General features: G+C 37.0%; 1 protein-coding gene across 1 annotated transcript in view; it reads left to right on the top strand.

Annotated features, from left to right (window-relative positions):
- The window catches only part of LOC129237427 (putative metabolite transport protein HI_1104), a 49,522-nt gene extending 29,014 nt beyond the window's left edge, over positions 1 to 20,508 (top strand). The window contains exons 2-5 of the mRNA XM_054872174.1: positions 18,052 to 18,297; positions 18,399 to 18,662; positions 18,728 to 19,569; positions 19,643 to 20,508. Of these exons, the coding sequence (XP_054728149.1) occupies positions 18,071 to 18,297; positions 18,399 to 18,662; positions 18,728 to 19,569; positions 19,643 to 19,905 (1,596 nt within the window). The 5' untranslated portion in view covers positions 18,052 to 18,070 and the 3' untranslated portion in view covers positions 19,906 to 20,508. The remainder of the gene's footprint in view (positions 1 to 18,051; positions 18,298 to 18,398; positions 18,663 to 18,727; positions 19,570 to 19,642) is intronic.
- Positions 20,509 to 21,750: the final 1,242 nt, after the last annotated feature.

Raw genomic sequence — 21,750 nt, 5'->3', positions numbered from 1 at the left:
GTAAACACAGGGCACAATGCCTGTGGTCAGCATATAGCTGCTATGGGGTTGTCGACAGCCCGATATGCCTATCCTGTCTTGAGGATGCCGACACTGCAGAGCATTTTCTCTCTAGCTGTCCGGCGTTTTCCAGAATCAGACTTAGGATATTGGGTTGCTATATACAGAGTATGGATAAAGTTCATACACTTCCTCTTCCGGATCTCTTAAGATTCATCAATGAATTGTGAAAGATTTGTGGAAGAGTGACCTCAAACGAATTTTTCCGTCATACCGCCCACATTTTATCTTTCCTATCTCTTTATTCTTTCTACTGAAATCTTTCCGGGTGTAGTACAATGCTCTCCTGAGTGAGTGCTTGGACTTGTCCAACTCCCCACAAATCTAATCTAATCTAATCTAACTGCAGGTTGGTTGGTTAAAGTGGCGATTGATAGATATTTACAACATGACTATATCCAGTCTAAGCCAGACGGTGTTTCGAGACCACTCGAACAGTAGTTTGCCAAGGTTTGACATTCTCTCCTTACATAAGGAGAGGCATTCACAGAGGAAGTGGCGGATATTTTCCTTTTTCTCTGGTTGACTGGTCAACTGTGACAGTGTGTTCTGTAAGAGTTGCCCATTTTGGCTGCTTGTTTCCCAATAGAACAGAAACCAGTTATCATCGTCGTAAGTCTGCAGGCATCACTTCGTTTCATATTTGTCGTTTGTATTGACGTTTGTTTGCGGTTGTAGGTGGGCCATAACGCTGACTGACATTTGAATGGGGCTTTATACAATTGCACACCTGTTACTTCGACTTTCACATTAATGAGCAACGTCTATTCATGTCTATTCAAGGTCTATTTTTCATGTAATTTTTTTTTGTTTTTGTTGTTTGTTCTTTGTTTTTTAATCGTTATCTATAAGCATGCAATCAGCAAATTCTACATTTTAATATTAAAATATATACAATTAAAAGTTTTTCAGATTTTCTTTGTTTTACATTTTTCATTTTCTCACATTTTTGCAAATCATTCCTCCTCCATGCACACCTCCGCCACTGTCGAACGCCTCACATCTGGCCGAACAGCTGCGCTTGATGTCTGTAATTCCGGTGACTGTTGTCATGCACGATAGGATTTTCTTTATCAATTCACACCTGTTGCCATAAATCAAATACGTAAGCACAAGAATGAACGGTGCGCGCGCATGCGCATTTCATAAACTTGCTTCTAGAAAAACAGATATCAAAGTCTAAACATATCTGTCTAACTAATATACAATATAAAAATATCAAAATTATAATACTCACTTACCCACTCGTAGTTATGATTTTTTTTTATGTAAGTACTTTTTTATAGTTATTAATTGATTCTTGCCTAGCGCACTCGTATTGGCACAACGTTAAGCAGCTATAAATAAACGCCTTTATATGAATTTCAATAAAACTGTATTGAGTTGTATGCAAACGTTGAATGAAGGGAGCAACCGGTTAACCTTGATAGTGGCTGCATTGATGGATATACATGCATGCATACATACATACATACATATTTACATACGTACATGTGCATATATACATACATACATACATATACATACATATGCATATGTGTAGTTAATTCAAATAATTATAAGCGCGCGATAAACTACTTAAAATTACATTAAAGCAGCATTCAATTAGAGAAAAATAGGTGAGAGAAAATGCAAAATTATTCAAAAATTGTGTCATTTGAAAAATTTTTGAAATTCTCGTATTCAATAAATGCTTACACGCGCAGCATCAGCATGCAATTTGTCATTTAAGTTAATAAGAAAATGATGTTTTATGGTCTAAGTAATTGCTGTGCTAATTTATTTTAAGAACTCTACACACACTTATATGGATTGTGCATACATGCATGTATGCATGTATGGATGTATGCCTAATTGCTTGCCAACACGCGAGCAAATCCTTATAATGTTGCAATAAGTGGTCTTCAATGCTTTCGATTGTATTGGAAATTTAGTTTTTTGTGCGACCCGTTGGTCTATTTAATGCAATGCCTTCTCAGAGCACTTCGCCTTCTTTGTAAGTGCGGCCAAACGATTGTTCGTATCTTTTAAGCGCATCTCACTATTCACTAATTGGTACACATACATGTGTACACACATACGCGAAAATGTATTTATTTTTCTTGTTCTTGTTGTTGTGTTCAGGGTTTGCAGTGATAGCAAAGCTGCTTTACAGGCCTTAGAAGCCGCTTGCATTTATACAAAAATTGTTCAGGAATGTAAGTTAAGTTGAGGCTTAACTCTGTTGCCTGGCGAAATAAGCTTGAACTTATCTGGGTGCCGGGACACTGTGGTGTTCAAGGCAACGAACTGGCTAATGAGTTGGCAAACTGCGGTTACTTTTGTATGGCCCAATTCGACCGAATCCAATTTTAGAGCCAAGTATAGCGCGAACTGTCGGATACATCAAGGCTCTCAGTAATACCCTATGGTCAGAAAGTACCGGGAAGATGATTTTGACTGTTTTCTTCCATCGGGCCACACCGTCAATAAAAAATATTATTTATCCGTTTTGAAGCGTTTGAGAGATGCTGTACGTCGAAAATGGCCGGAAATGTGGGCAAACAATTCTTTGATTTTGCATGATGACAACGCGCCATCGCACAGGGCTCAAATTGTGCTGGATTATTTGACCAAACACCAAGCAAATACCATCGGGCAAGCACCGTATTCACCTGATATGGCCCCGTGCGACTTCTTTTTGTTTACCACTTCGTGAAAGGAGATTTCTGTCGATAGAGGAGATCAAAAAAATGCGACGAACGAGCTGAAGGCCATCCCTTCGTCGGCCTATCAGGGGTGCATGGAGGACTAGATTAAACGTTGGCACATGTGTGTGGCCTCAGACGTGTCATATTTTGACAGGGATAAAATAAATTTGCCTGAAATTTAACCCTGTTTTGTTTTAACATTTCCGATACTTTCTGGCCATAGGGTAAATCTCATGAGAGCCATTGGCGCAGTTTTGACACCAGCAAAACAAGCAAATTTCCAGAAAAGGTCTGATAGGATGGTAGCAAAAGTCCTTCTCAGACAGAGGATGAGTGAGCGATGAGCACTGATTTTCTTTTTTTTTTATGAGGTGTAAAAACTATCGAAAGCCTTAGTCACTAAAAACATCTCAAGTCTGACGGTTCATCCTACAGGGCTGCGGATTTAGTAATTACGTATGAAGGCCATAGTAAGCAATAAGCTCAATCGTCAGTTACATTTGCTGCATTTTATCACCACGGCAGTTGTTCTTGCTGCTGCGTTCGTAGAGCATCATTCCTTGGCTTCAATTAATGTTAATCCGTGGGATCAACCTATGCGTTCAACGGTCTTTAGGTGACTGGTCCCATTCTGATTGCCATTCAACTAGAACGTTCTGCTTATTTTAGGAGCCTAATTGATGCTCTTCTAGAAGGCGAGAAAATATGTGCCTCTTGTAGAATTCAATCGCTTAAATACCATTTACTGCCACAAAATTGTAAGTCCCTTTACTTGTAGCGCCACATCAAAATTAATGTATACCACAGCTTTCAAGACAAACTCTGCCCAAATCTTCAACTCGTTGATTACCTTCAATTAACTCTGGTAAATCTATGTTCTCAGCCAGATACCGTCTTTTCGTCAGTATTCCATACGTAACATTTATTTGGGTAATAAACTTTGCCAAACATAAAAATTTAACCAGTCTTTGAGCCATTTTACTTTCAGCGAGAATGTTCGTGATTATGGCAAAACAGGTCGGCTGCAGAAACTTGAATCCAGAAAGAAGTAAAGAAAACGAAATCTGTGAAAAACCCCAAAATGAAGTAAAAAAGCAAAAACAAAAATAACTAAAACTGCAAGAAAAATGTCTGCGTGCTGTAGTTTCAGACTTCCTGTGTGTGGCCGCAGGCACAAGCAATGCAAGTGCAGCTGGCAACAAGCGAGTTAAATATTGAAAGTCGCAATGCGATTTATGACCCCAGATATGTACGTCTGTTATCTCTTTTTAGGTAAATATTTGCATGTTTTGCCACAGTGCGGCAAAAAATTAAGTATGCGCAGAAAAGCGGCCCTTTCAGGTTATTTGTTCTAAAAAAATATATGTGGCCAAGCACGAGGCTTGTCGTTAATTCACAATTCTGCTTAACAGGAAAACGGTATTTTTGAGAAGACGCAAAACCACCAGTTAATTCTGATTTTAAAATTACATTAAAAGAAAAATTAATAATGCAGGTAGGTGTGCACACTTGACCGCAACGACACTTGCACTACTGGCGCAGTGAACCGGTTAAATCGCTAATTTATGCACTACTCCCTTAAGTGCACAGACGCATGTGCAATTTTGTTATTGTTATTGTTTTTGTTTTCTTTATATAAGGAGGTATTCTTATTGGAGATAAATATTGTTTTTATAAGTCAGACGTTTTGTTTTTATGATAAAAATAATAAATTGAAGGGTTAAGCCCTTTTTTAAATTATTAGCTGTAAAGGTGTAGCGTGCGTTTGTATACTCACTTTACAAAAAAAGAAACGATTAGTACCTTGGCTGTAGATGGCTTAACACAATATTTGAAATACACTCATATTTATTATTATTTTTTGACGATTCCTGCAGTGAAAAACTCAACTGGTCAAGAAACATTCTGATATTTAATGGGCGCAGTTACACTAGTTGCAAAGTGACTACAATTATACCAGTTGCAAAATGAGCTATGCAAGTTTCACCTAAAGCAAATATGCTTGTTCTATATCCAATAAGAGCGCTTCAGTTATTATGTGTAAATTCTACAATGAGGATTAGGCGATTACATAAGGAAATGCTGATGAAGTAAAGCCATTTGCGTAATGAATTCTGCGAATCCAAACGTTTCATAGCTTCAAAGATTGTTCGTACATTCAAATGAAAGATGAAGCAACATTTTTCGTATGTGGAAGAAAACACGCAAAACCGCCAGCAAAACAAGTTCTGAAAAATCAAAGCGAATTTAGAATTACTTCAAACTTACACTTTAATATACTAAAAGTCAATGGGCTATTAATTTGCACTTTAATGTACTCAAATTCAATGGGCTATAAAACTAAAATCTGAAGGAAATTTTTTGATTTTTTTTAATTTGAAACCTCGATTTATATGGTTTTTGTAGTACAATAGAATTAACTACATTTTCTTAGAAAAAATTATTAAAAATAAATAACAAACTAATAAATTGTTAAAAATTGTCAATAAGTTCCTAAAATGCACTTTATTAAAAAAAATAAATAAATAATTGGCGCGTCAGCTTCTGTTAGATGTTTGGCCCAACTTTATTACATATCTATAATATGTAATATAATATAATATAAATACATACATACCTATAGCAAAGCCCTCTTAGTAACCTCAAATTTTTCTAAGATTTCGAGGCAGTTCAAGTGATTGGAAATTTCGCCGTTTCTTCATATTTCATGAAACTGCGAAAAATTTAAGTTGGATTACTATTGCCATTTACAGAATTTGGTTAATTAAGCGAGATAGCCACTTAAACTATTCAGGCTTCCAGACAGCAGACACTTAAAAGGGCAAAGTTGTAGGAATTTTTATGAAAACTGTAGACTTCTACTTAAAATGGATATTAATGCAGTATTTACACTTATAAGGCTTACATCTAATCTAACCCAGTTTTTTTATACTTATATATATATGCATAGTATGTACATAAATAAGTACACCTTATAATATACGGGTATGTATAATGTATGAAGTGAATGCATTTTGCAGTTCAAGAGTTCAAGAATTCTCTAATTGATATTTACTTCAAATTGCCATTGACTATATTAGACATTCGAAATGTATTGTTCTTCCAAATCGGTTGCAGTTTCTATTCTTAAAAATATGTTATCAAAATGCAATGACAAATCGTAGCATCGCTGCTGTCGCAACACATTAATCGAAGTGTCACTCATGTTGGCAGCAGCAGATGTCTGTCATTGTGGCATTGGAAATGCATACCTAGCCCATTTTTGCAGCAAGTAAAATTAAATAAATTAAAATAAATGAAATATATTAGTAAAAAGATATAATGAAATGAGATAAAATGTGTGAAATAAGCTAAAATAAATAAATAAAAATTAAATTATAGAAAATATACAATAATAAAAAATAAAAACAAAAATTAAATAAAACAATGTTACAAGACTTAACATAGTGTGGCAAAACAGAGCATAACATAACACGGCATAACATAACATAACATAATAAAAGTTTGTATATAACAATATAAAAATTAACTAAAATAAGCGTGCATAACAAAACATAACGTTGCATAGAAAAAAAGAACATAACATAACACAACATAATAAACTTAATAAAATTACATATCAAACAAAATGGAATAGAATAAAAAGGTAGAACATAAAATAAGGTAAAAATGAATTACATCGAATTATGAGAGTAAACCCAACAAAAACATAACATCACAAAGCAAAGCATAACACAACATAACATAACAAAATTATACTACATATATATATATCTAACAAATTAAAGCTTAAATTAAAACGAAATTAAATTAAATACGATGTAAAACTAAGCATAGCACAACACAGCATAGCACAACATAACATAACACAACATAAAATTATGTATCTAACAAATTAAAACTTAAATCGAAAAAAAATTAAATAAAATAAGATAGCAAAACAAAACATAACATACCACAGCATAATATAACATAATAAAATTATATATATATATATATAAATTATATCTAACAAATTAAATTTTTTTTAATATAATTAATTTTTTTAATATATTTGAAATTACAAACAAAAGATAGTCGCATGACACTTTTTGCGCCACCTTGCAGCTCAAATTCTTTAAATTGCCTTCACACCGGCTGCACTCCTCTTCGCATTCTTCTCCTTTCGACGCGTATGCGCACCACGGTGCCATCAGTTTGGCGAAGCGACAAGTTGCAATGCAGCCACTTTCGCTCTCTTTCACGAAAGGGGATGCCCCAATCGTTGCATCGAGTTTTGGTTAAGCCGTTAAGAGTTGCATTACAATAAGTTTTTGCGGTTTTTTTTTTGGAATATTTACTGCTTTTGCATGCGATAATTTCAAGGTAAATCTTAAGTGAGTCACGCAGCAGCCATGCGCTTGCTATGATTTCAAGGCGCCACCTACAACGATGTAAAAAAACCGGTTCGATTGTACTCGTAATTATTTGGAATTCGTAGACAAAGTCAATGACAAACTGGTTATTTACACTGTCACATTCTTGAGTTAGTTGGGGGTTAATCGCTGTAAGCCGCAAAAGTGCGGTGGCAAATTATCAAGAATTTGAACTTTATTTTAGTGCTAATAAATCATTATTTAAATCAATTTGTTAACTTAGATGTATGTGAAAATGAGGGAATCGAGTATTGAATAATAACTTTTAGTACATTGATTAAATTTTTGTTCGAATCTGAACTGTTTGAATTTATAGAAAATCATAAATTTTATTATTACGAGTATTCTTATTATGGGGTCATAGCACACTGCGGCCTGTGAAGTGGTTTTTGTGCTTAGTCCTTCACATTGTAAGGGTTAAGGGCTTTTGGTATTTATATTCTGGTTTTGTATTATTCATAGCAATTGCGAATTCGTACAAGTAAAAATTTGTGCAGTGAAAACTTACAACTTCCCCTCGAAATGAAATGCCATTTCGCTATCTCACTTTCCCCTACTTTGCAAGTTGTTTGGATACATGAGCGCCAACATGTAACAATTGTTATAAATTATTGCATTTGCTTCATGAACAGACTTAATATCAATAAAAACAAACATTGGCTGCTGTTGCGCAGCACAACAAACTTCTACTGAGTGCGCGCACGATTCGTTGTATTTATTGTATTATTTGACCAAAAATGCCATAAATCGTGAATTGCCCTTAAGCTTCGTATGGACTTACATATGCATATATAAACACCACCTACATCGTACATGCACAAAAATTATTATGTTAAAATAGAAATTCCAAAAAAGGTAAATTCACTTATAGAGCTTATTAGTCAAATCCCTTCATTTCCACTTACTATCTCAATTCATATGAACAAATTAACTCAAATGATTCACATTGACCTCTCACTTTGCGCTGTCAACATTCACCTGTTTGCGTACACTTTCATATACACATAGTAACGTTCTCCGCATAGTAGTATGGGTGAGTAAGTGTGTAGTAGATATATCCACCTATCGCAGTCCGATTCATTTGTTCAGTCCAGTCAGCATCGAATGAGCTGTAAAAGCTCCACAAACAAAGAAGCCGCATAAGATTCTTAACAGCATAATTAAATTACTTAACTGACTAATTACGTTATTTTCTTATTTAATATTGAATAATTGTAACGTATTTTCCGTTAATTATTTACATGCAAAAAAACCTAACCCGCAAAAAGGCCATTACGCATAAAATCGGCACAGTTATAAAGTACTCATGCAAGAATAAAATATAAATACAAAAAGAACAAATTACCTTTTATCGCTAAGGGCATACAATTCTAAGTATTACTTGAGTTAAAACCTTGTTAACCTAAGTCAAAGAAAATTCATATTCAACAACAACAAAAACTGTTTTGAGCACTTCGCCTAGACATTTTAAGAATTAAGAAGGAATTTAAGGTGTTTAGAAGGCTAATGGATCAACTGAACTGAAATAAGTAGAGTTTCATTGTATTATTTTCTCATATGAGGCTCTCTTGCATGACCAGATTACTTTTAAGACACCCCACGTATGGGCTTGTCATTTACTTAGTGCATTTAGCGTACTGTGTGAATACCCTGAGTACAGCAAAGTGTGGGTACAATAAATTCTGAAAAGCTGTGGCTAGCGTCTAAGAAAAAAAGATAATATAGTTAATTTTTTATTTATTGTAAGCCGCATAGCCTGCTTAGGAACTTTTATGCATATGGATGTGTCCGAGAAGTCAATTAATAAAACCGCAAACTTGTGGTAATAATTGAACTGTTACGCTTTTTCATTGTTTTTTGACTTGTTTCATTGATTTTTATGGCACAAAGTGCGGCTGTCAATTTGGCACCAGTGTCACTTTTACTGTGTTTCGCTGTCAGATTGCGTTTGATGTATCTGTTAATGCATGAAATGGAATAATTTGCGTGTACTTAATCATTGAGTGATTTCTTAATTTGTTTAGTGCGAAATGAAAGGCATTTGCAATTACAAAATGTTTGACGTTTGTTTTTGGCTACGTAGGTATGGCTATGTATGCCCGTGTGTGTGTATTTATATAGTATGCTATTGTATGTTTGTATGTATGCTATTAGCGTTTTTATGCGATTATCTGCAGGTGATGGTGATGGTGATTGTTCATAGATTCTTATTATGCGCTGAACCTTCAAGTTGGCTTTTGAACCCAAACAATGTTTTACATACGAATTCCATTAGCCGGCATATCCGCTTAAAATGTGAAAAAAGCCCAAGACAACATAATAATAAAGCAAGCGGAAAATGAATATTCAACAATGGTTGTCTATAACTTCACACACACGTTCTAGTTTAGGCGGTAGAACATGTCACATTTACATAAATTCAAACCATTTTAGCGAACTCCCTTGGAACTACACATACATACATACATATTTATGTAAGTAGTGGTTGATTTGACTATTCATTCAATCGCATGCCAAAGGGTTGCCGAAATGGTATTTAAAAATGCTTGCGGTATTTCAATTTAGACTAGAATTAAAGGAGTATAGCAAATAATAAAGCGCTTTTTTCGAAAATATTTTTGAAATAGGTATTGAAGTAGATATAAAGGGTGTTTTTTTTAGAGGTTAGGTTTTCAAGATGAAATAAAACGTATATAATTTAATGTTATGGCCAAGAATTTAGCTTTATTATAAAGATAAGGGTTTGCCATTATGTTTTAAAAATGATTTCGGGCAAGTGGCCGCCGCGGCTGTTGGGGCCGTATGTCAGCAATGACGCGCCGAATATTCTCTTCCAAGACGTCAATCGTCTCGGGCTTATCTGCGTAGACAAGCGACTTCACATAGCCCCACAAGAAATAGTCCAGCGGTGTTATATCGCACGATCTTGGAGGCCACGCCACAGGTCCACGGCGCGAGATAATGCCCTCACCAAAAGTTTCCTTCAATAAATCGATTGTTGCGTTGGCTGTATGGCATGTAGCGCCGTCTTGTTAGAACCAAAGGTCGTCCACATCAACATCGTCCAATTCAGGCACGAAAAAGTCATTAATCATGGCTCTATAGCGCTCTCCATTGACTGTAACATTATGGCCGGCTTCATTTTTAAAGAAATATGGACCAATGATTCCCTCTGCCCATAGAGCACACCAAACAGTGACTTTTTGAGGATGTAACGGCGTCTCAGCAATGGCTTGTGGATTATGTTCACTCCAAATGCGAAAATTTTGCTTATTGACATACCCATTCAACCAAAAGTGAGCTTCATCGCTGAACAAAATTTTCTTGTGATGCGTCGCACGAACCGAACCATTATTTTCGTAATAAATTTGCACGATTTGCAAACGTTGTTCAGGTGTAAGTCTATTCATTATGAAATGGCAAACCAAACTGAGCATAAATCAAGTGACAGCTGTCAAAAAGACCATCTACGAAAAAAGTAGTGCCAACTTGAAAACCTAACCTCTAAAAAAAACACCCTTTACTACTACTATTTTCAAGTAGGTATACTACGAGAATTGCTATTTATATTTCAGGTCTTGGGCACTTCTAGTGTTGTCAGGTGGCATTAGACGTTTCCATTGCAAATTTTGACACATTTTACTCTAAAATCTTGCAGAATAGGTATTCACACCACTGGGTGCAATCAAAAATATAAATTCCTCAAAATACCGCCGAATCGCGGATTGTAGATGGAGAATGTCAACCCTGGGCAAACCATTGTTCGAGAGACTCCAACAACTTGCTAGCTTAGACTTCAACTACCTAATAAGGATCTCCCACACACCCAGCTACCCAGAGATGATATCACTAAGGTGATCAAATTCGAAAAGAAGTTCAGAATTGAACTGAACAATAAGCTGAATTGGAGTAGACTTGTATTTGGAAAGAAACTCCAGGAATGTTCCCTGCACTGGTACACTGATGGCTTGAAGAACCCAGAAGGCATAGGCGCTGGAATTTTCGGCCTCAGAATCAAATGGTCTATGCCGATTGGTAGTTTTCCAAGCATCTTCCAAGCGGAGATGTATGCTATTGTCTATGGGTAGAGATAAACTTAAACAGGAATGTCTGGAATGCGCAAATTGTCATTCTGAGTGACAGTCAGGCGGCACTCAAGACCCTTACGTCCTGCGAGATCAAATCCTCACTGGTCCTTGAGTGTATCGAGAAACTTAATCTACTAGGAATGCTCAATTGCATCTGGCTAATTTGGGCCACAGGATACAGAGGTATAACTGGGAACGAAGTAGCGGGCGCATTGGTGAGAGAAGGACAACACGCCATCAAGGAGAAGCTGAGGAGTGAAGAGCTAGGGCTAAGCGAGGTTTGCTGGCACCAATGGGGCGAAATCTTTACTGGGAGGGTACAACCAATAGAGGTTTACAAAAACTCATAACCTCCCCAAGGATAAACTAAGAATGCTTACGGTCATCCTCACAGACCACTGCAGACTGTGAAGTCATCTGCATATGATCGGGATTTGGTCTACGGATTCTTGCCGTTTCTGCGATCAATCTGAGGATACTCCAATGCACCTTCTCCGGAAATGCAGCTCTATAGCGTGGAGAAGGTTGAGACATATTAGCCAATTACAGTCAGAGGAAAGGCACATCCGCTCAATCCAACTCAGATCTATCCTGAGTTTGATAGTGGAAACTGGGCTTGGATGAAAAACTGTGATGAGCAGAGGGCACAAAAGACCATGAGATCGAAGTGCAAACCGCGTATATCTATCTATCCAAAGATCTTAAACCGCACAGACTGGATAAAGTTATGCTGTAAACAACCGAGGATGAGGCAACAAAATCGTGCGGAAGCGCTACATGGATTCTGGATGAATCACCACTTCCAGGTGCACTAACCCGGTGCATAGGCGGATGTCCTATACTCCAACGGGAGATGAAGGAAACGATGATGATGATAATGACTGATACTGCATGGTGTACCACTTAGCTGGCAAGGAATACGCTCCATTTGAAAATTTGCGAGTTTCGGAGAGTTATTTTGAGCCTTGGTCGGCGCATCGCCGCGCCTGTTTATATCAAGCATTTTTGGCAACTTTTGGCACCAATTCATACGGCGAATTAGTTGCTCTTACGTCAGGCTATGAGGCTATGAGACTATGAGATTTTTTAAAAATATTTTTTAAGCATTCAAATTCGCTGTTTCAGTACTATAACATACATATACTTATATGCGCATCTATTTGTATATGGTTGTCTCGTTTTTAGTAATTTATCGTAATATAAGGGGTGACCTATATGTTTGCTATCCAAGATACTTTATGAATCATGCCATTATTTGACAAAAAAAAATTTCTTTCGATTGCTCTTCGAAATGCTCACTGGTTCCCCAACTTCAGAATGTGTTTAGTAGGTGTCCACTTTCTCTGGATCGCGTAGCTTTTAATGCACCCTTGGCATTTTATTGTTCGATCGGAAAGTACTCATTTTTCGTCTTTTCGGACATTTTTTTTGGCCACTTCACACTGAGTTGAAGTTGAAGAATTGAATTGCTCATCGTTCTACTGGAAAATTGAGTCGGTCTGAAGGGAACAGTTGCTCAACATTCTCCACAAAGTAAACAGAAAGTTTCTAGAAATCGGCAGCATTAATCTTGAAGTAATGAAAATATATTTTGAAGCAGATATAAGGAGACAAAAGGAGTTATCTAGGTGCCACCTATTTACAAGGTGGCGCAAAATTAATCACCCTATAAGAAGATTTCGAATTTTTGCAAATACCGTTGCGAACTAAACAGCCGCAGTATACAAAGAGACAAAAGTAATGGAGCGTGTAAAGGTCAAAATACAGATTTGCAACAGTCAAAGCCATTTTTTCTGTTTAGGGAAAGTTATTTAGTAAAAAAGTTATGCAAAAACACAATTGGATGATTAATTTTGTGCCAATTTGTACATATGTATGCATATGCGTCGGATTTAGTTGACTGTCAGCTTTTTATACATATTTTCTAAGAACCTTTACGCCCCTTAATCATTTGAGACCATGCACACAACTTTTCGAAATATAATGAGATATAAGAAATATCTCGATCTGTTAAAAAAATATATCAAACATACATACACTAATTATAATCTACATATATATTCAGCTACGATACATCTGACTTTGATTTTTTCTTTATTTCTTTCACTTACCCAAAAAAGCGCTAACCGTGTAAAACCTACAGGTACAGACATGGAAATTTATCAATGAAAAAAATTGAATCAAAAACTTTAATTTTATGCCTTGAACGCGTCAGTGATTTATTACTTGAAGATGTGATGCGGAGTTGGCGTTTGATTTGGCTACGAAGCAATTTGCTTGGCCAATAAAAAATAATAGAAAATAAATAAATAATCATTTTTTACTAAAAGCTATTTTTATATAGAAATTATACCGGTTTGTGTAGAAGACAGTAGAATTACGTAATTGCGTTTGTAGGTACACTTGTGCATACAAGTATGTATATACATATGTATGTATGTACATACATGCAATTTTTATATTTTATAATAATGGATACATTTAATTAAGATTCTTCTTTATTAACTACCCACACACAGGTAGGAAAGTAGGAAATAAAAAAGCGGAATATTTGTATTACTTATGCTCGTAGTATTATTGTTTTATTTTTTTTCTTAAACGAATGTTGCAAAAAAATCGCTTCTGATTTCATTTCGGTATGCCTGCATATGTACATATGTATGTATATACACACGCACGGCACACTCAAAATTAATCACTCCAGCATCACATGAATTTTATGGATACTTCCCATTGCATTATTCTCCTAAAAAAGGTAAAACTGAAGTCCTAACAACCTTGCTCATTACGCGCACAAAATTAATTTCCTTTTTGCCTTTCAAATACCAGTCACGTTTTTCGGCAAAACTTTACACAGGCATATATAGCATCAAACAAAAACAAATAACAACAAACAAAAACAGTTCTCACAAAAAAAGTGAGCAATTAAAATATTACCACACGTCAAAAATGAGAGCAACTATTAGAATATTTGTCTAACACATACCAAACACACTCACACAAACAATTATATGAAAATTCGATGCGAAACCACAATCGTGCCGATATCGATAAATCATTGTGGAATTTGTACACTCGTACACGAAACAGAGAACGTGAATTCATTCGTTCTCTGCAGGAAATGTTACCCTGCCGGAAAAATGTGAGCTTGTAAGGTAATTTTTTAAATCAGAATCATTAGTAAAAGGAGACCACTCTGGTAGTGACTAGTAACTAGTTTTTCACTACTACAAATCGGCGCAAAAATAGACAAGCTAACAATTTTATGAGCAGAATTACAGCTGGAAAAAGGAGTACACGGGTAATTAACTCTTTTTTTTTGCCAAATCAGGCGTCAGGAACTATGAAACAATGACTACATTAAACTACCGAGACAGTAAATTTGTAAAATACAGCATTAACTTGCAGTGAAAGTAGGCGGAAAACGAGCTAGCAATGATTTCAATTTCGCTAGAAGAATCACAGTTCAGACTTGCTTGCTTTTCCTCACAGCGAATGTATGTTACAGACACACATGCGCACATAAGAATAGAAAAATTTATACGGTCGAATACAATCATTGCGGCATTTGACGACAATTTATCGTGACTATCATTTATTTTTTATTTTTTGCTTGTATAATAATAAATTATTGTACTATTTTGGAATTGTAACAGAATTGAAATGTTAAAGTGTGGACAACAGATGGAGTTTGCTTTCGTGTGTAGATATGTATATGTATATATTCATACATACTCGTGCAAGTAAATCAATTTTATTGACATTGAATATTATTTTCTTCGGAAATGCATGAATCGTGAAAAAAGGCGAAAAGTATATTCAATTGAAGGAAAACATTTAAATTAGTTTCTATTCTACATATTTTTTGTTTTCGCTGGTTCAGCGAACAATTAAGCTACTTACTTACTTATAAGGCTCTACAACCGTGAGTCGGCGAGTCGGTGAGAATTGGCGCGCCAGCTGTTTCTGTCCTGCGCTCGTTGGTGCTAGTTGGAAATCTCAAGTGACAACAGGTTCTGCCGCACTTGATCTTTCCAACGGAGATGTGGTCTTCCACGCCTTCCTTTTTGAGGTACCGTAACGTAAATTCGCCTTATTGGAGTGTCTTTTTTCATACGGGTGACATAACCAAGCCAGCGTAGTCGCTGTATTTTTACACGCTTAACTATACACAACTCGCTGTTTCACCGTAAGCGCTACTCCACACTAACGTGGAGGGGGCCAAAGATCTTGCGTCGAATTTTTCTCTCGAAGGCTCCCAAAACTTTTTCATTATAATAGGACGGGAAAGATGAACGTTTTGTAGAGTACCAGTTTAGTACTTCGAGAGAGAGCTCTACTTCTCAATTGCCTACTGCGGCCAAAGTAACACCTGTTGGCAAGAGTTATTCTTCGTTTGATCTCCAGACTGACGTCATTTCTGTTATTAATACTGGTTCCAAGGTAGACAAAGTCCTTCACAACTTCAAATTGGTTGTCAACACTGACATATTGTCCAAGACGCGAAGACTGTTTATGTGTTGACAGCAGGTACTTTGTTTTACCCTCATTCACCGCAAGACCCACATTGCTCGCCTCTCTCTTTAAACTGGAGTATGCCGAGCATACAGCGCGGTTGGTTTCGCCATCGATGTCGTCGGCACATGCTAGTAGCATGGTACTCTTATAAATGATACCAGTGCGGTTCAGCTCGGCAGTGCGAAAGATTTTTTCCAACTAGAGGTTGAAAAAGTCACAAGATAGAGAATCGCTGTGTCTGAAACCTCGCTTGGTATAGAACGGGTCGGAGAGGTTACTTTCAATTCTGATGGCGTTTGTTGTTGTTGTAGCAATAATACAAGCCCTGTCAGTATAGTGTAATCACCGGTCGTATTCGTCTAGCTCATCTAACGGTAGGTCCAGAGGGAGAGGGGTGTTAGATGAGTGGTATTGATGGGGAATGTGAAAAGGTGGTTAGTGTTGTGCCGGATTCCTTCACATGCCGAACATATGATTAGTATGTCAGGGTCGATTCTGGATAGGTAGGAGTTTAACCTGCTACAGTATCTAGAACGTAAATGTGCCAAGATTAATCGGGACTCTCGGGGAAGTTGGAGGTGTTCGTCTGCAATGGGTTATGGTTAGACCCCGATGACGGTATTTGGGGGTCGAGAGCTTAAGAAGGTGGTAAGAGTCTCCCGATGAATGTCGTCACTCTTTAGCCTCTTGTTTTGATTTAGGATCATGGTGCTAGACCCAAATCTCATTCATAATGATGAATCAACGATCAAAATTCATTATATCCTTTCGAAAACGCTCTAAATGTTGCCGAGAAAGTCGCATTCGAATGAAAAAAGTGGGCAAATTGTTAGCGAATGTGGCACCCATTGCTGCTTTCTGAAACCCAATACTTCAGTCAAAATATTGCTTACACTGCGCAATGGGATGCTTAGGGCTTCTATTGAACTTCTTACAGTCACTCGATGATTTTCCAATACCTGTATTTTTTTCTACATATTTACAGATATCCTGTATTTTTTCTATAATTTTTGGTGTTGCTGCTGTTTTTGAACGTCCTTGACGTGAATATTCTTCAAGGCTTGTACGACCGTATCTAAATTCAGCAACCCATCTTTCTACTTCCAATGCCAGTTCTACGGTGATTCGGTTGCCTGCGATCTGTAATGGCAATACAGTATAAAGGCTAGACGCCTACTTTTAAAAGACATTTTAATATAATATAATACATTTTCAAATTTAGTTTTCTAAATATTTATATTTAAGTAAGAGTTTTTTTTTTTTGCAATTATTCAAACATATAACTTTATCATTAATTATTATCACTAATTATTCCCCTTCTAAATTATGTTCAATGCTTCGTTTTTTTTTTTTGACGTGATAACGTCTTATAATTCGATTTAACAGGCTGCACGCACGAAAAAATGTGTCGTTACCTTGCTCATTGCCGTTACCTTGCTCATTTCTCGTTACCTTGCTCATTGCCGTTACCTTGAATGAACTGCAAGCGAAAGCGCGGAACGAACGACAAAGCAAACAAAGCAAACGAACGGCAACGTTCGACATCTTGCTCTCTCCTACTTAAGTGAGCGTATATGTGTATGTAAATGCGCATATGTACATATATAAATTCACTTATTTGTATTTGCATATGCCTTCTTATTGATTATTATTAATTTGATTTACTTGAAGAATTTAAAATAAAACCAAGTTTGTTAATAATACCTGTTGTTTTAATGTTATTATTATTTTTTGACATGGCACGCACCAAAAAATGCGTCGTTATCTTGCTCATGCGTCGTTACCTTGCTTGAACAGCATGTTATGTTATGTTATGTTATAATATGTTATGTTATGTTATGTTATGTTATGTTATGTTATGTTATGTTATGTTATGTTATGTTATGTTATGTTATGTTATGTTATGTTATGTTATGTTATGTTATGTTATGTTATGTTATGTTATGTTATGTTATGTTATGTTATGTTATGTTATGTTATGTTATGTTATGTTATGTTATGTTATGTTATGTTATGTTATGTTATGTTATGTTATGTTATGTTAAAGTATATTATGTTATGTTAATGTTAACTCATTCTCTATATCCATACAAAATATCTATCAAACAAATAAAATTAAAATTTTCTTTTCAAAAATGCAACCATTCAATCAGTATTTTCTTATGACGTTATCACGTTAAACTATCGTCAGTAAACCGACTTTACAGACAACCTCTTTTTATTCCACTTCTGGTTTTTGAAATCATTAACTAACCCTACCTTCTTTTTCTATATTTCCAGCATACAATTTAGCTACAAAATGGTTCCAATAGTTCAGAAGCTAAGCGGCTTTTACAATGCCTATGTGTTAGCGGTACTAACAGTTGGTTATATTCTCGGTGAATTGGGTCACTACCTCATCGGTGTTACATCGAAACAGACCGCCATTGAATTGGATTATGGCGACAAAGCTTGTCAGCAGAATAATACCAATTTCAATCGTCATGATTTGCCAAAGCAATGCTCAGTAGTAAAGGAAGAGGACAGGTATGTGTGTGTGTAATATATTCACATTTACACATTGACACTTCCCCTTTTTTAAGTGCAAGTACAATATTTTTCACAATTTTCTTCGCTTTATCCTACAGCTGTCTTGCCTTAAGGCTGAATGAAACTTCGTACTGTGAATGGAATTACAATGGCTTGGGTATCGATTATCAAATACTCGCTGGCCCCACCTTCATCTTGGTCTTCACTATTGCTGGCGTTTTCATGGGCTTCGCGGCAGACAAATATAATCGTGTCAAAATGTTAACAGTTTGCACACTAATCTTTGCAGTCGCCATAATTTTACAGGGTACTGTAAATGCCTACTGGCAGCTGTTGTTGTTGCGTATGGTGCTGGCATTAGGGTGAGTGTTACGGATACCACAACTTGTGGGCAAATTATGAATAAATGAATCTTTTCGTTCAACAGTGAATCAGGCTGTAATCCGCTGGCCACAGGCATCATGTCTGACATTTTCCCTGAAAATAAACGCGCACTTGTCATGGCCATTTTCAACTGGGGTATCTACGGCGGCTACGGTATTGCTTTTCCAGTGGGTCGTTATATTACCAAATCGAATTTCTTCAATCTTGGCTGGCGTATGTGTTACCTGGGTACTGGTGTATTGGCCGTATTGTTGGCCGCACTGACTGGCACTACACTCAAGGAGCCGGAACGCAAAGCAATTGGCGAGGCTGATCGCAGCAAGGATGGTAAGAAAATTGGCCTATGGAAAGTGCTAGCCAATCCGGCCATGATTATGTTGATGATCGCCGCCTCCATTCGGCACTCGGGTGGCATGACCTTCGCTTACAATGCTGATCTCTACTACAACATTTACTTCCCCGATGTGGATCTCGGCTGGTGGTTGTTTGCCGTCACCATAGGTATTGGCAGTGTGGGCGTGGTCGTTGGTGGCGTAGTATCGGACAAGATTGTAGCTAAGTTGGGTATACGTTCACGCGCCTTGGTGCTCGCTATAAGTCAACTGATCGCCACATTGCCAGCATTTGGTTCGGTATACTACGACCCGCTATGGGCTATGATCACATTGGGTGCCAGTTATTTCTTTGCTGAGATGTGGTTCGGCATTGTATTTGCCATTGTGGTGGAAATAGTGCCGTTGCAGGTGCGCTCTTCAACAATTGGCGTATTTCTATTCGTGATGAACAACATCGGTGGTAATTTGCCCATACTGCTGGATCCTGTAGCTAAGATGATCGGTTTCCGGGAGGCGTTCATGATCTTTTACGCCGGCTTCTATGGCATAAGTAAGTCAAAGTTTTGGAAAAAAACATTTCTGAATCAAGTCTTTATGGAATTATATCTTATCTATTTGCTTAGGCTCGATCCTCTTCCTCATCACTTGCTTGTTGTTGGAGGGCAAACCAAAGGACAATGATTCTACCGCCGCAGAAGGGGAGCAAAAGATCGATGGCTTGGAGGCGCACACACGCCAAATGCGCGGCCATGACAATTCCGTATTCAGCGTCGATGAAACACTGCCACACAATGGACGTCCAGCGGTGATTCCACAACATCTGCAGCTGTCGACAAATGGGCATGAGAAGTACACGCCCGTCACGCGCGAGAGCAGCAGACTGTAATGTGTAATTGTAATGAACTCAAGGACGTATGCGACAACGCGGATGAGTTTATTTTTATGTTGAGTGCTGCAAACTGCTTTGCTGAAATTTAGTTTACGACGTCACGTTTACGAATTTTTCTAAATCTTCACGTACCTCACTCGTAGTGTGTATTTTTTAGCTATTAAGTTCCAAATGATTGGTTTATGCGTATTTTGTATATTTGAAACGATTGAAACTGTGAAAAAGAAGAAACAAACAATTGTTTAAGATTGTTATAAAATATTTTAGTTTGTTAAGTTTTTTTTAAATGCACAACGTTTGTTATAATACAAAAATATATGAAACGACATTAAGTTTTCAAAGAATTGTTGCTCGCGCAAAACTTGTTGATATCTATGGCGAACACAAAATGTTTGAAAGTGAAGGCAATTATTGTTTAGATTAATCGATAGGCGTTTAGTTTAACAATTTAAAAAGTATTTTACGTATATTTTTACTTAAATACGAATTAGTTGTAAATTTTTACACCAATGAAATTAATAGTTAAAATAGTTCCAAAAGTATTTTGTACATAACGAATAAAATTTGTACTTAGAGTAGTTTTATAAACAATTAAGAAAACTGCATTTTGCTTCTCTGAAAAGGAAATATGGTAATTAATTTACGAATGGTGCACTTCTCCCAACGCTTCGGTCATTTTTTTAACCCCTCCAAAAAAAAAGGATTTGTCGAACTCTCCCAAATACGCCTCTGTCTCGGCGATGACTTCCCCGTTTGAACTAAACTTTTTTTTCTCGCGAGTCATTTCTTCATCCTCGAGACATCGCCCAGCCAGTGCAGCCGCTGTATTTTAATACGCTTCACTATGTCCACATCTCGGTGTAGCTCGTACAGCTCACTTTTCCATCGGATACGGAACTCATTCTCGTCTACGAAAAAGAGGACCAAAGATTTTTCGAAGAATTTTTCTCTCGAAAGCTCCCAGTGCTCTCTCATCAGTTATCGGCATCGTCCAAACTGCTACGCCATATACAAGACCGGGGATAATTGGGCTTTTGTACCCTCAAATTACTCTCAGTTGCATACTGATCCCTAATTAACACCTGCTAGCAGGAGTTATCCTTCGTTTAATCTCTAGGCTCACTAAACAACCCAAAATGATCATGGAAAGTGTCCGACAAGTTACTTTAAATATATCTCCGTTTAACTTCTTTTTCACATTGATTCCTGTTCGAATTTTCCCGCGAGCCATCGCAGAGAGCCCGATCAGGATGGCAACAACAACGACAACTCCGGATAAAAGAGCTAGTGCGTTATCGTGGTGAAACAGCAACTTCTTTTTCGCCAAATGCGGCCGTGTCTTCTTCAATTGTTTGTGAAAGCGGTCCAATAACTCAGTTGTCCAATTTTCCAGTGATCATTCTTCCTTTTTCCAAAAAAAAAATCCATGAGGATGACACCGTTCGCATCCCAAAAATCGCTGCCATGACTTTCCGGTCGATGGGACTGTCTTCGCCTTCTTTGGAGCAGATTCACCGGGAGAAACCCATGTTTTCATTGTTGCTTAGTTTCTGGTGTGTAAGGATGACAACTTAGGTCAACCAGGTTAACGGTGACAAATCAACGAAAAAATGCCTTCGGATCACGCTTAAATTGCTCCAAACACTGCTTCGAACTTAACAGCCGCACCGGGCTTGCTGTTGCTTGTGAGCAATGGCAGCATCCATCGGGCCGACAATGTTTCCATCGCCAACTTATGATGTCAAATATTAATTGTCATTCCGGTCGACACATCTATGGCCTCTGTTACTTAGCGCACTTTCGTTTGTCGATCAGCGATAATCATGTCGCGGACTTTTAGAA

This window comes from Anastrepha obliqua, chromosome 2 (genome assembly GCF_027943255.1).
Source record: "Anastrepha obliqua isolate idAnaObli1 chromosome 2, idAnaObli1_1.0, whole genome shotgun sequence".
NCBI classification, from domain to species: domain Eukaryota; kingdom Metazoa; phylum Arthropoda; class Insecta; order Diptera; family Tephritidae; genus Anastrepha; species Anastrepha obliqua.
The sequence above is the reverse complement of the archived record's forward strand: the minus strand, read 5'-3'. Positions and strand labels throughout refer to the sequence as shown.